Source organism: Corythoichthys intestinalis, chromosome 8 (genome assembly GCF_030265065.1).
Source record: "Corythoichthys intestinalis isolate RoL2023-P3 chromosome 8, ASM3026506v1, whole genome shotgun sequence".
NCBI classification, from domain to species: Eukaryota; Metazoa; Chordata; class Actinopteri; order Syngnathiformes; family Syngnathidae; genus Corythoichthys; species Corythoichthys intestinalis.
Window position 1 is genome coordinate 12,619,124 of NC_080402.1, and position 17,837 is coordinate 12,636,960.

At 38.0% G+C, this 17,837-nt stretch overlaps 1 protein-coding gene across 1 annotated transcript in view; it reads left to right on the forward strand.

Annotated features, from left to right (window-relative positions):
• Positions 1 to 17,837, forward strand: part of LOC130920882 (cytoplasmic phosphatidylinositol transfer protein 1-like) — a 131,163-nt gene that overhangs the window by 90,324 nt on the left and 23,002 nt on the right. The window contains exons 2-4 of the mRNA XM_057844400.1: positions 7,840 to 7,988; positions 14,392 to 14,480; positions 14,929 to 14,936. Of these exons, the coding sequence (XP_057700383.1) occupies positions 7,840 to 7,988; positions 14,392 to 14,480; positions 14,929 to 14,936 (246 nt within the window). The remainder of the gene's footprint in view (positions 1 to 7,839; positions 7,989 to 14,391; positions 14,481 to 14,928; positions 14,937 to 17,837) is intronic.

Genomic DNA, 17,837 nt, shown 5'->3' on the forward strand with positions numbered 1-17,837 from the left:
GCCAATCATATAGCGAGAGCGAGTGAATAGTGAGGGGACCGCGCGCGGCTCTTAAGTGTCTCTGTCACGTGACTGTCGTAGCCGGTAACGCGCTCGGCCAAATGGACACACAAGTACGGAAGGTGAATTATGCCAAACAAAGGGTCACCACAATGTCATTATCATCATTTAAAAAATTTAAGTGACGGGTAAAAATAGATTATGACCGGATTTTTATGACCCTGTCAGTCAAAATGACAGACAACGAAAAAGTCTAGCGCAACCTCTGCTGCCTATTCATTTGGGTGATTCCAAGGTCCCTTCCTGTTCTGTAACTAGAAATAAACAGGATGTGACCTGTAAAATACCCAAAAATCAACAGGAAGTAACAGAAAATCAACAGGTAAATGACCTTAAATGGCCCAAAATTACCTCATTGCCTGGCATTGGCTGCCACTGACGGCTATAGACGTTCAGTTCGTTCATTCGCTGCCACCCTCCCAGCTCAAATGGATTGGACGTCTACTAGTGATAAACTCATTCCAATTCACAACAGAAGGTTGTTTTTCTGTTTATTAGTTTTTGTAGAATATTCTAGAATGATTTCCGTGAGGTACCAAGAGGTTTCCACTCCTACTATGCACTAGGGATGTCCCGATCCAGGTTTTTGCACTTCCGATCCGATACTGGCCGATACAGATACCGGCCTATCTGAGCATGTGTTAAAGTTTAAAGTTATGTAGCCTCCTTACTTGGTTGTCAGACTCATGTTGAAGAGGGTTTTAGTACTCTTGATAACAACTAGCCAGCTGAATTAGGTGAGTTTGAATAACACACAACGGTTGGTAACAAGAAACTGACCTGTTTATTCAGGAACAAACACAAAACATCATAAATAACAAACAGAAATGGCATAGTCAGTCAGTAAAACGTGCAAATAATATTGTAAACTGTCTTAAAAAAGCAAAACACACAAACATCCTCAGTGGAAAATCCCACAAACCCCCCAAGCTATTAGATGCGTTTAATGTTTCGTGCATTAATTACAATAATTGTATAAAACACCTCTCAGGTTTAAATAAACGACTATTTCAGTATCAAGTTAACATTTTAAAACAGTAAATAAAATACTCAATTCCCCATTCTGTATGAGCAGCTTTAAACTACATTCAATTCATTTAATTTTGCGAATCAACTGTTAGTTGTTAAAATTGCTCCCGTTGTTCCATAATTTTCCTTCTGTCTACTTTCGACACGTGAAAGTTTTAAAACTGTTTTGAAGATAGATTCAAGTCATGATTTTGCCGATTTGGAGTATTTTAGATAAAAAGTTAATTAGGTTCGCGTGGAAGGTTCACAACAGCCTACTAGGGAAGTCTCCTGCTTTAAGATGGCGGCTGTTTACTAACGCAACTAGTTTTCCATACTTCAATGTTGCTAACGCCGTCGAGTCTGTCATCTTGCATCTAGTTCTATATACATATATCTATTATCTACAGTAAAGCGATGTTGACGTAGTTTGTAGCGGCTGTCAGCAGCAGTCAGGTATTCTTGTGTTTTTTTATCTAGCGGCATGAGTTGAGCTAAAGCCGTGAGTCGAGCATTGGCATTACCCGGGTCTAAGACAAGCATAATGTTTACTCTCGGGACGCAATGCGGTCCGTTTCTCATTGCGTCCCGAAGACCGCGCTGTGTATTAGTTCCGCTTTACTTGACATATTTCAATAATCGGAATTTGGATGTTTGTGAATCGTTCTCGAATCTTCCACGGCCAAATCGCTCAAGGATGTAATGACGGCTGGGCATGTTGTACCGTGGTTCTAAGTGTTGGATGGTGCGTCTTTACTCACGGGAGATAATGGCTCGTCATCCAGAATGAATTCTTCGGCAATGACTCTTGTTATTCCCTGGGTTTTGGGACTGTCGAGTGCCAGTTTGTCACGCATAGCAAAAGTTTCTGCCAGTGTTAATTGCGTAGGACCTTTCTTTTGGTCTTCGGTTTTCTTAACATACGTCTTATATTGTTTGTGGTTGTATTTCGCTAAATGCTTGATTAAGTTGGTTGTGTTAAAACTTCTTACAGCTTTACCACCACGCTTGACTTTATTGTGGCATTTGTTGCACTCTGCCTTTTCGTCTTTGTTGTCCTTTAAGGTGAAATAATCCCACACAGCTGACATTTTTACCGATAGTCTCTCGGTAAATTGCGAGACGGTAATGTAAATGTAGTGTGTTGAAGGCGTGCCGTAAAAATGTGGACCAGATTTTAGGGAAACTGGAATGGATTATGTTAATCGGTGCTCTGGAAAACCCGCACGGGACTTTAAAAAAAAAAACTGGATCGGAAGTCTGGCCGATCCGATACCGATGCGCATATTTTTTTGCCCATATCGGCGTCCGATCTGATCTAAATATCGAATCGGGACATCTCTACTATGCACCTTCTTAAATGTACGAGCATCCATGTCATTTTTATAAAAATGACGTCAGGAACTACTGTTGTCTTGATTAAATGAACATGGAATGAGGCTGGAGTCATGCTGATATTCTCGTTTGACCAACCCTGCTCGCTGTCACCCCGAGTTTGTCCTCTGCATCAGTGTCCTTTAATCCTCGTTTCTTATGTTGCGTGAAGAAAGAGTGAAGAGATGCAGCTGCATTATTCACCATTATTCTTATGTTGGCAGGGCCACGCTTGCCAGAGCTGCTTTTAGAAACTCCTTCATTGCGTTTGAGGCTTTGTGAACGTGATGACACCTTATTAATGGAGCCAATGTGACAGATTTGCTTCAGGAGAAGTCCAAGAGGAAAGAAAACATGTTGTGTGAATCGTTCTTTACAGTATGTGCTATTGATCTAACAAAAAATAAATAAATAAAAGTGCTTATAAAGAATGTCATATCTAGCGCATTTAACGAGACATCTGCAAATCTTGTCAGAACCAAATCATTTTCCTTCCCTGTGACGTCACTCGCTTCTCAAGCACAAACGATAATCTCTCAGTCACCCTGCTTTATGTATGTAAATGCGTGTGTATGTGCATATGTGTTCATGTATATTAGGGCTGGGAACCTGGGTACCTTAAGATAGAATTTGGGATAAGTTTTACCATAACGGTGATCTTTCAATATGGCGATACAACAGTTATTGATACATTGGTCAGGAAATCTTTTCACGATATTCCACAAAACAATTGATAAACAGAAGAACAAGCTATTTTCTCCCTTCAGTCGTGAGTTGGAATGAGTTTATCACTAATAGACGTCCAATCCATTTGAAGTGGGAGACATGGCAGCGAATGAACAAATGTTCATGTTTACATCTATGGCAGTCAGTGGCAGACAATATCGGGCAATGAGTAAATTCTGGGGCATTTCACGTCACTTCCTGTTGATTTTTGGTCACTTCCTGTTGTTTTTGGGGCATTTATGGGTCACTCCCTGTTGATTTTGGGTTACGGAAAAGGAAGTGACTCAAGAGTGTCCCCAAATGAATAGGAAGTGACTTAAAATCAACTGGAAGTAACCTGTAAAAGCCATAAAAGTGACTTGTAAATGCCCACAAAGGACTGGCTGCGAATGCTCTGGTTTCAGTGCTATTGATGGCACTAGATGTCTAGAGCTGTCATTGGCAGCAAGTGAACCAGCATCGACACTATTCTAACCTGTTGGTTGTTTTTTTTTTTTTTTTGGGGGGGGGGGGGGCAGTGACATTTTTTAAAAATAATATATCGATTCTTGGTGGGAGCATATCGATAACCTACAGGCTACAAAGTACTGTGATATATCACCTTTTCGATGTATTGTCATATGCCTATATGTGTGTATTTTTCTACAGTATATGTTAGGGATGTCCTGATCTGATCACGTGATCGGAAATCGGGCCATTTTTTTGAGGATCGGAATAATGTGAAAAGGATCGGGTTTTTAATTAATGCTATAAATACTGTTATAAGAAAAAAGAAATTGTGCTGGCTAGAGCCGCCAGTGTTTAGCCAGTTGACATTTTACAACACGTTACTGCCACCTTGTGGTCATAATAAGTCAATGCATCCATCATATGATGGAGTTTGGAGCTCATGCTCATTCACTTTATCAGTACACAGCCTGTCGGGTTGCATTGACGCCATTGAGTGCTTTCTGTTATGTTTCTGCCTTGAAAACTATGTAAGTATTTTACATCTATACCAACCTGTTAATATGCAGTATATGTATGTTTATGGGGAAAAGCTAAATGTGTTGATCCTGCTGTATGGAAGCTAACCTATACTTACGAATAGCTTGTAGCTAAATCGAAGTGCGGTGTCTACATGGTATTTGTATACCACCGTGTATTGTACAGTTGTGTCGAAAGCATGCATGCTTCATTGTTGGTTTCAGAAAGTTTAATGAAATACTTCATATTAAAACAAGAAAAGACCAAGCCTTGTGTTTTATTGGAGGACATTCAATGATAGCTGGTAGAGGTGCACAATAATTATCGGTTCGATAATTATCGGTCTGATAATAGGAATTATGACATCCCAATAAATCCGATAATATAATATATTATCGGCCCTATTAATAATATTTTTGGCACGGTGTCGGAATGGGATTTGTGTGTTTGTTTCCACTCCTGTTTTTCCAGTATGCAAAGTTTTGTTACTGTCTTTGTTTTGTTCAGTATAATAATGTTCATGTCATCATGAAAATTCTGGTTCGGTCAAAGGCAAATCTAAGCTGAATCAACCACTAGTATTTTTTACCTCCAGGTGTTCAAAAACTCAGGTGAATATACATTGAAAAATGATATATATATTATCGGTTATCGTATCGGTATCGGCCTTGAGGAGCAGGAAGTTATCGATATCGGTTTCAAAAAATGGATATCGTGCACCCCTAATAGCTGGCAACTGTTTTGGGCAGTACACTTAATATTTATTTATTTTTTTAAACATTTTTTTAAGAGCTAAAAAGTAACACAATAATCCTAAAATACAATGGCAATTCCAAAAGAAACAAAAATATATACGTTTTATCCTTCGCAACACTCCCGAAAAAGAGGAAGTGTGACATGTTTAAATTAATTTGAATTTATCTTTAAATTTTGTTTTTATACATATACTGTATATATTAGGGCTGTCAAAATTATCGCATTAACGGGCGTTTTTTTTTTTTTTTTTTTTTTTTTAATTAATCACGTTAAAATATTTGACGCATTTAACGCACATGCCCCGTTCAAACAGATTAAAATGACAGCACAGTGTAATGGCTGGCGCTTGGGTGCGACTGATTTGATGTGGTTTCACTTTTCGGCACCCATGAGCATTGTGTAATTATTGACATCAACAATGGTGAGCTACTAGTTTATTTTTTGATTGAAAATTTTACAAATTTTATTCAAACGAAAACATTAAGAGGGGTTTTAATTTAAAAAAAATTCTATAACTCGTACTAACATTTATCTTTTAAGAACAAGTCATTCTATCCATGGATCGCTTTAACAGAATGTTAGTAATGTTAATGCCATCTTGTTGATTTATTGTTATAATAAACACAGTACTAATGTATCGTATGTTCAATGTATATATAGGTTTTGTTTTATCTTTCCATTCCAACAATAATTTACAGAAAAATATGGCATGTTTTATAGATGGTTTGAATTGCAATTAATTGCGTTTAATTGATTTTTAAGCTGTAATTAACTCGATTAAAAATTTTAATCGTTTGACAGCCCTAATATATACATATATATATTAGACATGTGCCGGTTACCGGTTTCACGGTTTACCGTGGTGTGAAAACATTGCGGTTTCAAAACCACTAAAATTTTCCGTCAGACCGTAGTACGGTATTCGCCATTTTTCATGCGTCAAAAATTCAGCCAGAAGTGACGTGGCGCGGCAGCGCTCACCCCCTCCCGTTTGTATCTGTGTGTGAAAGTGACTATCGGCTAAACAGCCAGCGAACCCTAAACAAATACTCCAAACATAAGAAGTTCTTTTCTTCAATTTATTGAGCTCTCAAATCATGGTAAGTGGAATATACAAAATGAATACATTTAAAACGTTGTACAATTGTATTTTTCCATGTGTGAGTAGCTAAACAGATTAGCACTATGAAAAAGTTCGCCAAAAACAAAACACATATTTTCCTTTGAAATTCGATATACATACTAACTAAAAGCTTATAAAAGACGAATGTTAGTCTAGGCTTAGCTGGGAGAGCAACTTCGTCGAGTCTTACAGCCGCAGAGTGAGAAAACAAGCTTGATTCGCCTGAATGAAGGGGAGGAAAAAAAGGCATAGCATCAAAGATCGTTAATTGAGGAAAGCTGATCTTGCCCTAAGCACAAATCCACGTTCGCTGGATCAAGGAGAGGTCTCACTCACAATGATTTTTAAATTATTTTTTTTAGATGAAACCTTTCCACAACAATATTTACATTTTAACTAACTTATACATTTTTAACTAACTTATTAACTTTTGAATTCTTTGTTCTTTCTAACACAAAGGCATGACATCATGTAGACTAGAGTTGACACAGTGGCTGAAAATGGCGAAACTTCACTTGAGCTTTTCAATCCTCAAAAAAATTATGCAGTATAAATTTTTTAAAATTTTATTCAGAAGAGTTTTTACTTTTTTTATAGAAATTATTCTGTTCTTGCTCTAAACTTGAGCAACTTGAGCTGTGACTGTGGGTATAGTCTACGTTATATTTTGATTTTATTTAAAATATTTGTTTTTTTTAAATTGATAATTTATTTATTTTAACAATACATTCATATTCCAATTTGCAAATATGTTCTGGAAAAAAAATCCTGTTCAATGGAAAAAGTTTTTTTTTTTTTTTAACCCATACATCTCAAAATAACACATTTTGGAGCTATAATTGCAATACCGTGATACCGTGAAACTGCTGTATTTTTGCTCACGGTTATCGTACCGTCAAAACCTCATACCGGCACATGCCTAATATATATAAAGAGTATCGGATCAAGACACAGACTCGTGAGGAAAAATATGTTGATCGGGACATACCTAACATACGTATATAGGTATAGGTGTGGGTGTAGAATGGAATATACAACAGTAATCCATTAGTAAGCTCCAATTTTTGCTTAGTGCTGCATCTTTGTCACCATCCTCTAATGACCTGCTGGACCTGAAGGCATTTGTTTAATTGATCTTTACCAGAATCGCTGACTATATTACGTGAAAGATTTGCGACAGAAGCTGGGTGCCGTGTTGCCACATATTAAAATATAATCCAGATGATTTTGAGGTTTTCCCCTTCTGACAGCATTTCACAGCACAGCTTTGTGACAGGTAAAGGTCATCAGAGGCAAAAAAAAAAAAAGAGAGCGATAGGAGTGTGGTGGGTTTGAATTCCAATCAACAAGCTTCTAACCCCTGCGCTTTTCAAGCTTGTTATTGTTGTATACCATGGGTAACTGGAGCCAATCCCAGTTGACAGGGAGAATGAGCACACTTGCCAAAGAATTTCCAAAGGAAATGCGACTACACCTCTCCTACTTTGAATAAACATGCTAACCGTGATTCCACTGTGCGGGCGAGAGAACAAATGAAAATAAAATCTAAACAGTGTTATTTTGAATAGATCTGTTGTAGCAGCATCAAAGTGTCCCATCTGGTCTGTCGGATGCCGCTGTGTTTAATGTTGTTTTTTCACCATCTCTGAAGGCCCTTGGTGTACCCATGACTTTTGTAATATCACTGCTTTGTTTTGCCTGACAGCAGCCAGCCATCAAAAAAACAAAGGCCTACTGTTCTATCTTCTCAAGAATATACTATAGTATTTTGCAGCGTTTCTAGAATTTTTTTTTTTGATGAAAATGTTTCCCCTTTTATTTTCCAGTACCGAATTGGACAACTATACATGATTAGCAAACACAGCCATGAGCAAAGCGACCGAGGGGAAGGTGTTGAAGTTGTACAGAATGAACCCTATGAAGACCCCATGCATGGCCAGGGACAGTTCACGGAAAAACGAGTCTACCTCAACAGGTCAGTAGCTTACAACTCTCGTGACTGACTGAAATCTGCATTGTAGTTGTGTGAAATACTGTATTGCTTTCATTGCTGGTTGTCACTTGTGAGTGGAATAGGGCTGCCGTCATCGATTATTTTAATAGTCGATTAATCTATCAACTAGTTAGTTCGATTTATCGGATAAGGAACATTTAATGGTTTGCAGAATACATTTTTGGAAATGTAAAACAAAGGCTTGCTAAGATTGCATTTTCAAAAGAGCATTAAATGCGAATACAAAATAAATTCCCATGTTTTTCTTCAAATTGCAGAATTGCACTTTCATTTAAAAATGAATTAAAAAATAAATGAGGATCTAAGTACAAGAGAACAACTGGCGAACTTGCATTGCAAAGGTCCGATAGCTTAAATGCTATAAAATGCTAACTTTTTTGTTTTTACAATGCTCTCTTCAAATCATTCAATTGCATATTCCCACAAAAAAACTTCTAAGTATACCTAAGCTAAACTACAAATGCATAAAAAAAACTAGGGCTGTCAAACGATTAAAATTTTTAATCAAGTTAATCACAGTTTAAAAATTAATTGTAATTAATTGCAATTCAAACCATCTCTAAAATATGCCATATTTTTCTGTAAATTATTGTTGGAATAAAAAGATAATACAAGACGGATATATACATTCAACATACTATACATAAGTACTGTATTTGTTTATTAAACCAATAAATCCACAAGACGGCATTAACATTCTTTCTGTGAAAGGGATCCACGGATAGAAAGACTTGTAATTCTTAAAAGATAAATGTGAGTACAAGTTATAGTAATTTTGATAGTTTGTATATTGTGACTAAATATTGCCATCTAGTGTATTTGTTGAGCTAAACTTAATGTTTGAATAGAGTATTATTTTGCATAGCTATTTTGATTGGGAATGCCAGATCTCTTTGCATTGAGCGCTTTTCTTTTTGTGAACATTATTTTATTTTGAGGGATAGGAATAATATTTTTGTTGTGGTTTCACTAAATGATACTGTAGCGACTTAAATGTTCTTAACTGCCCCAATGCATGATGGGAATTTGAGCAACCAGGAGTCACAGTGGTTGCTGCAAATGGTATATCTTCTCTGCGTTGAAGACAATACATTGTGTTAAGAAAAAGATCATCTCCAGTTATTCTTCCCCATGTCGCTTGCCACAATAGTTATAACAGTTGTTGAAAAGATGCCACCGCTTATTCCATTAAATAGCGCGGCTCCAATAAATGCCTGCGCTACCAATTCGCCCTTCTTGGTAATTGACAGTGCTGTGGACTGGCGATTCAGGTTGACTCGGTTCGTCCGATTTCCTCCTGAGGCGGCGTACCTATAAACACCGAGAGGCGTTGGATGGCTTTTTGTGGGTACTTTTATTAACAAAACAAAAGCATGTGGGGGACGCAGCACTTGAGCCTGCGCTAATTGCACAGTTTCTCTACTCTCTCGCTCGCTCGTCCACTTTCTTCCTCACTGGTCAATCTGACAATGCCGGTCACGTTGAAAATAACAGCGGTCCCCTTGGCGGGTGCCGGCAACACCTGCGTCCACTCCACTTGCTTGTCTCTGCCCTTAGCTCTCAATATACTTAAAATGGCGCCATTGTAGTCTTTTCGCGGCAATGCTTGAGTGGGTCGTTCTGCGCATGCGTTAATTGCGTTAAATATTTTAACGTGATTAATTTAAAAAATTAATTACCGCCCGTTAACGCGTTAATTTTGACAGCCCTAAAAAAACACGTTTGCTCAAACAAAAACTTGCCTTAAGTTGGTCTTAACAGGGAGCAGCTGGATTGAGCCATGTTAAATGAGATATATAATATTCACTGTTGTCACTAGAGAGCATTGTTTCCACCCCAGAAAAAAACTAAATGTGAACACTTTCAAAACAAACCATCAAACTCCACTCTAATTAAACAAATACTCGAAGCATTTGTAATCGAATGACTCGAGTTAATCGATTAAACGGTACAGCACTAGTGACGACGAAAGAAATACATACAGAATTCATTGGGGAGATAAAATGCAATGCAATGAACTGCTGAATGATGGAAGAGACAGAGTGAAGGTAGGAGAAGAGAATAGAGGTGGACAGATGTTGCAGGCGACTCTTTGGAGCAGAGTTACCTGTGTCAGCATTCAGCATGCAGGGGACCATTAATGCTGACTCTGCACAGTACTTCCATGCAGGAGCAAAGTAAAAGTTTAAGAATTTCTTTCCATTCATGTACTGTCATTCAACATTATGAATGGTAATCTGTAGGGGTGTAACGGTACATGTATTTGTATTGAACCATTTCGGTACGTGGTGCTCGGTTCGGAACGGAGGCGTACCGAACGAGTTTCTGACGTAATGTAATCCTTACTTTTCGAGGCTGTGAGTCGATCGGGTTAGTTTCTTTGTGTAGATTATATTTACTCTGTCTTCTCTACTATAATGAGGACCAACACAGTAGGACAGTATAACCCAGAAACGTCAAATGCGCGACAACGTGGCCGCCGCGAGAGCGCAGTGAAACGCGGGCGTTAAAATCAATCAGCCAATGCACACCAGTCGCAGTGCGGCTGTGTGTTAGACACGTCCCAGAAGCGGCTCAACACGACGCACGCGAAAAGATCGGCAGAGTTTATTATTTGATGCGAGACGTGACCCTCCTGCATCAATACTACTGCTGGTAGCTAGGATCGAGCAGACTGGAAGTCACACGTGTAAAAATACGGTGGATCCGGTCAATTTTCAAACTAATATGCAATCGCAACCCACTTTTTGACTCCATCAGATCTCTTGAGTGGTAGATCGGGACACAGTTGACTTGTCTTTGTAGATTTACTGCTATCTTCTCTGCTATAATAATAACCAACACGGCCCTGTGTTCAATACAAAACCCTCCTACCACAACAAAACAAGTAGGAACTAATATTCACATAGGAATTAAAGTTATACAACATAAAATATACAATATAAATGAATACTACCATGAATACTACTACCGAGGTACGTACCGAACCGAGATTTTTGTGTACCGTTACACCCCTAGTTATCTGGCAAGCCTTCTCTCAACATTTGTGTCAAAAAATGGAATATTTGTTCCAGGTGGAGATACTTCCATCACAAAATATTTCTATTATTTTTGAGAGATCTATGGAAACTGATTTTAATGCTAAATGAGCTAAACAGCCACAAAAAAATTCTGTTTTATTAACTTACTTTTGCATTGTTAGTGAAATCTTCATCACGCTTTAGTCTTTTCAGATCCAGCCTTTGCATTATTTGAGTTCATGAGATCATTTTTTCCCCCCTGTGTGCCTGTATACATGCCATCGTTAGATATTTTATTATTATTATTCTCCGAGTTGTCTGGTGATGAAATTTTAACAGATAACCAATATCCTGATGTGGGCCAGAACGGTCAGGGACGCAGTTCCGGTATAAGAGTCGGGGCCGGAATGCTGTTCCGGTATAAGAGTCGGGGCCGGAATGCTGTTTCGGTATACAGTGCTTTGATTCCGAAAATATGACGGCAACTGTCAAAACGCTAGGAGTGGGAACCTCAGAGCACCTCACGATACGATACGATTCGCGATACAAGGCTCACGATAGCGATTATCTCACGATATCACAATACAGCAATTATCGATATATTGGTCAGAAATTTGATACATGATATTCTACGATATAACTGTTGAATTGAAAGAAAAAAGATATTTCAAAATAGAAAAAGTACTGTTTAAGTCATTTATTAAACAGTGACACATTTTCTATGCAACATTGCTGTAAAATATGAATCTACTGCAAATTGTGTACCTGCACATATAGAACACAACCACTGATATCTCTTGGAGAGATCATGATGAATGGCACCCTTAATTTCTTTAAAGTTTTAAATCTTGTAAAAAAAAAAAAAAAAAATTAACAGTGCTGTATAGAGGTGGGAATCTTTGGGCAACTAACGATACGATTACGATTCAGAGGCTCCGATTCGATTATAAATCGATTATTGATGTACCACAATCCCCCCCGCTTTTTAAAAATTTTTGTACACTAAAATTGTTCAAAAATCCTCTCAGGCTAAACAAACTACTATTTCAGTATAAAGTTAACCGTTAAAAACAGTAAATAAAATACTCTAGTCCCCGTTCTGTATCGGCAGCTTTAAACTACATTCAATTAATTTAATGTTGTGAATCAACCGTTAAAGTTGTTAAAATTGCTCCCGTTATTCCATAATTTCCCTTCTGTCTACTTTTGACGTGAAAGTTTTAAAACTTTTTCATTATTTAAAGATAGATTCAAGTCAAGATTTTGCCGATTTGTTTTTATTTTTTTATTTTTTTTGATGAAAAGTAATTAGGTTCGCTACAACAGTGCCTTCTAGAGAAGTCTACTGCTTTAAGATGGCACTTGTTTACTAGCGCGGGAAGGTCTGTCATTTTGCATCTAGTTCTTGGTATATGTGATATCTACCATAGCCGTATGTTGCCGTATGTTTGTAGCAACTAGCAACCGGTCGCTGTTTGTAGCGGCTGTCGGCCGCAGTCAGTTATTGTTGTTGTTTTTTTTTTTATCTAGCGGCATGAGTCGAACATGACATTTACTCTCGGTCCGTTCCTCATTGCGTCCTGAAGACCGCGGTGTGTTTTATTTCCGCTTTACCTTGTATAATTCAATAATCGGAATTTGGATGTTTGCGAATCGTTCTCAAATCTTCCACGGCCGAATCGCGAATAATCTGAGAATCGGAAATTTCGCACGCCTCTATTATCCTGTAAAGACGACAATGGTTAGATTTAAAATTAATATTGAGACAATTATATTCTTTTTGTGCAAATGCAGAGGAAACTATTTCCCATTTGTTTTGGGAATGTACTTACTCCCACATCTTTTGGGTTGACCTGAACAATTATATTAATTCCAAAGTTGTGCGATCATTGAAAACTTGTTTGGCCTATCCAACGCTGAAGAACCAGAAGTGGATAAACGATATGTTGTAAATCTTATTTTAATATTGGCAAAATTTCACATTCACTGTGTAAAATATGCAAATCAAAGACCAAATTTTCATGTTTTGGGGAAAAAATTTTCTTTATATTTGGACGGTTTAAGTTCCTCTTTGAACCCCAAAGCTCTAAGGACCAAAAGAAACAAAACAGTACGGCTTGTGTTAAAAATGACCCCGACCATTTTATTTATTTTTGTTGTTGTTGTTGTAAATCTGTTGATTGTATGTGAATTGTTCGCCCATTATTTGTAGTTGTTTTTGTGTAAATAAAGTTTAAAATTTTTTTTTTTTTTTTAAAAACAGCACGAGCATATGACGGAAGTGGTGAATGACAGCGATGGACAATGATGAGGAATAAAAATGTGGAAGCACAGCAGTGAAGGATTTTGTTGTGTATAAGGTTAAAATAATGATTATTGACCTAACTGGCTAAAATGCCATGTTTTTATTCCCCCAATTATACCTTTATTTATTATTTATTTATTATGATAACACTAGCAGGTTAAATTATTTTTTTTCTACAGCTCTACTTTGTAAGATGTTTACGTTGAAAGGTTGCACTTAAATTACTTACCTCTTGTGTTCAAAACACCACATACATACAGTGGGGAGAACAAGTATTTGATACACTGCCATCGGCAGTGTATCAAATACTTGTTCTCCCCACTGTATATATATACATATATAATGCAGAGATTGAATTACTGCACTTTATTGTTGTCTGTCACTGGAGTTTTATTTTATTATCAATCCCATCTAACAAAATGATGGTCTAATTGGCCTTATTTATTTCATGTCTCAAAAAAAAACATACATTGGTATGAACTTTTGTTGTTTAATTTTGCTTGTAGAAATCTGGTCTTTTTTATCTGTTTAAAATACTGTAAGAACAAACAACAAATGTTTACTATCGTATCATTTTCACACTGTATCGAACCGTATCGTTCTTAAACTGTATCGAATCGCTCTGCCTTAAAAATGTATCGTTTTTTAATCGAAATGTAACCTGTGTATGTAGATACATATCGAATGGCATCATGCCAGAGATTCCCAACCCTAGTGAAAAGTGCCTATATTGCACCACTATATTTTTTTAACTCAAAATCGTGCAAACATTTTTGTTGTTGTTGTTCAAGTACAAAGTGCCAGTATGGCACTTGTTCTGTCCTCAGTGTGTGTGTGTGTGAACACAACTCAATAGTGGTAATCTTTCTCTTGACAAGTGAACTTATACTTTTTTGTAAAACTGAAAACAACAAAAAACTGTGTCAATAATCTTTTCTGTTCTGGGCTGTGAGCAAGTAGTGCATAATGACTGCTTTGATTAGAGGAGATATTGGATCTTAAAGCATCCTTGAGCAGACATTTTTCTCTGTCTCTGCAGTAAACTTCCTAGCTGGGCTCGAGCAGTCGTTCCTAAAATCTTCTATGTAACTGAGAAGGCATGGAACTATTACCCTTACACAATCACAGGTAAGCATTTTGTGTTCTCACTAGAATGGGATTTCTGTGTGCGCAGTTAATACAACCAGGACACAACAACCCATGCAAGTAATGGGGAAAATATCCAAACTACACAAAATGCTCCTTCTAATAAATAGACCAATTCGCACCAATAGTTTGCCACTGCTGCACACATTTGATGATCCTTAAGAGAAAAAGCTGTAGAAAAGTACACACTTGAAGGCCATGCTGACATTTAACGACTAGATTCATGCTGGATGGTGACTCAGAGATCAGACCGCAAATCACACTTGCGGTCTGTTTTCTTCACTTGGCCCGAGCAGAGAAAGCATGGACATGTGACCAACATGAAAATGGTATTCAGTACTTTTTGGGGGAAGTTGTGAATGTTTAATCCAGTTTTTGTTGTTGTTGTGCTTTTCTGAACATGACCTGATGTGCATCATCCACCCTGTAGAATACACCGTAAGTATATTTTCTATATTTTTTTGGCATATAAATAAAATTGTGTCTTATTTCTGAACAGGGGCGGATCTAGATGAATTTTTATTGGGTGGTGATAGGGGGGCAGGAACTTTTGGAGGGTGGCTAATATTTCCTGATAATACATCATCGATTCATAGGACAATGATACGATATTCTGCGACGATTCAATTCAATGGCCTTCGATTGATTTAATACAAAATTATGAGGACAATTAACACAATCAGTTTCAATTTACCTGTTTAAAAAAATTTTTTAAATGGCATTTCGAAATTAAAATCATTTTGCATATTGAACCAATTACATTCAATTGTGCTTTACAAATCGATAAATTAAGCCACATTGATCAATGTTACACCCCGAGTGTTAACATGTGGCAAATGTGTTTACATATTGAATCAGGGTTTGTTATGAAAAGGATAAAATAATCGTGTAGTTGTGTCCTTACTGACACTACTACTTAATTGATGGCAGAAAATGTCAAATTGACTGGAGTTTTTTTTGTTTCTCATCGATGTCAACTGGGGTGGCAGCTACCTGTTTTAGGTTGGCAGTTGCCACCGCATGCCACCCTGGTGGATCCGCCCCCGTTTGTGAATGAAGGAAAAAAAGAAAAAAAAAAAACGCAAAAAAAAAAAAAAAATCTTACAATAGTATGAAAAAGAATCCGAACCTTTTGGAATATCTCACATTTCTGCATAAAATCACCATCAAATGATCTGATCTTTGTCAAAATCACACAGATAGAAAAAGTGTCTGCTTTAACTAAAACTACCCAAACAGTTATAGGTTTTCATATTTTAATGAGGATTGCATGCAAACAATGACAGAAGGGGAAAAAAATAAGTAAGTGAACCCTCTGCCTAAGGAGACTTAAAGAGAAACTGAAACTAATATTTACCAAATAATTTAAGTCAGGTGTGTTCCCAATCACTGATAAGTGTTTTAAAGCTGACCTGCCCACTATAAAACACACACCTGGTAAGAATTGTCTTGTTGAGAAGCGTTGTCTGATGTGCATCATGGCTCGGTCAAAAGAGCCGTCTGAAGACATGCGATAAAGGATTGTTGGTTTGTACAAAGCTGGGGAAGGAGACAAAACCATCTCTAAAAGTCTGGATGTTCATCAATCGACAGTCAGAAAAGGTGTCTACATATTGAGAGAGTTTGGCACTGTTGCTTCTCTCCAAGGAGTGGCAGTCCAACAAAGATGATGCCATGAGTTAAGCGCAGAATACTCAGAGAGGTAAAAAAGAACCCTAGAGTGTCTGCTAAAGACTTACAGAAATCAATGGCACAGTCCAAACTCTATGTACACACATCAACTAAACCAGTGGTTTTCAACCGGTGTGCCGCGGCACACTCATGTGCCGTGAGAGATCGTCAGGTGTGCCACGAGAAATTATCCAATATCGCGAAAAATAATCTAATATCGTATTTTTTATTTTCATTTTTTTTACGTTGTCCGGCGGAGTTGCAGTAGGAAGGAAGTAGTAGGTACTATAAGGCAGGGGTCCCCATCTGCCGGACCATGGACCGGTACCGGTCCGTGGCGTATTTGCTACCGGGCCGCACAGAAATAATAATTTAATAACGACCGCATTCTGGCTGAATTAACCCTGTGCCCCTGCTTAACACACCAATATCCCCGTCTACTCTAGATATAATACTACGGGATAGATTAGAATGTCGTCATAGAAATCTATTGATTGGACTGCTAGCAGTACATCTTGTTTGTGTATATAATATGTCAATGTGCGCTTGTCCTCGATAATAACGTATTGCTAGGCCGCGGGCGCACCACACTTGTTCCCGGATATAATTAGCCCCCACACGAGCGAAGATGACTGGATAACGGCGAAAAGGGCACCTGACGGGCCTACAACCTTGAAGACCCATGAACTGCGAAGGAGTGGATTCGTGACTCGTTTGTGAATAAACCAAGTGATTCGAGCATGTCTGAGCAACAGGAAGATCAACTTGTAGAGATCGCAAATGACGGCGACCTTATTAAACATACATTTGAGACTCTACCAAGGTTCTGGATTAAAGTCATTCTGGAATATCCTGACATCGCTACAAGAGCATTGAAAAGCTTGCTACAATTTCCAACATCGGATCTTCGTGAAGCGGGCTTCTTAATTAATGTTTAACGACAAGGCGAAGTCGTTAATGGTGAGAGAGGTGTGAAGTTGTTGTGTGCAGCTTACATGGCAGGATGTAGCTGAGGAGAACTTTTCTACAAGTCCATGATCAAACGTAAGTTTCTTTCAAGAAAGTTTGAAGTGTTTACTTTGGAATCTCTGCATTTGCGCATTTTGCGGCTATGTTTAACGTTACGTGCATGCGCAGAACCGTATCGTTGAAATTTTTGATGGGTTGCAAAATTTGTAAGAGCACCGGTCCGTGAAAAAAAGACCCAAATAACACCGGTCCGTGGTGCAAAAAAGGTTGGGGACCCCTGCTATAAGGTTTAGGTCATGTGCAGATAAGCGAGGTATTGCTCGTGTCTTGTTCAAGAACTGCTCGGATTTCTAGCAAACAGCCACCTTGCTGTCCGCAACAATGTGGACCCCAGCATATGTACTGTACATCATTTCATAAGACTCGTCACGTGTCGATTGACACGAAAGTGTCCTTTCCATTTTATGCATACGTGATGACCGTCAATCCTTCCCCTGTTTTATTCTAACACGTTATCGAGGACAGCAAGGTGGCCAATGGCTATAAATCCGAGCAGTTCTTGAACACGACACGAGCAGCTATCCAACACTGCCGTAGTGCCAAGCAAGCTTAATTGTCATCTCGAAATGAAAAACCCAAAACAAGTCGGTATACTGTTTTGTTCTCCTTCGTGAAAACACAGAGGAACAAGCAACTTTT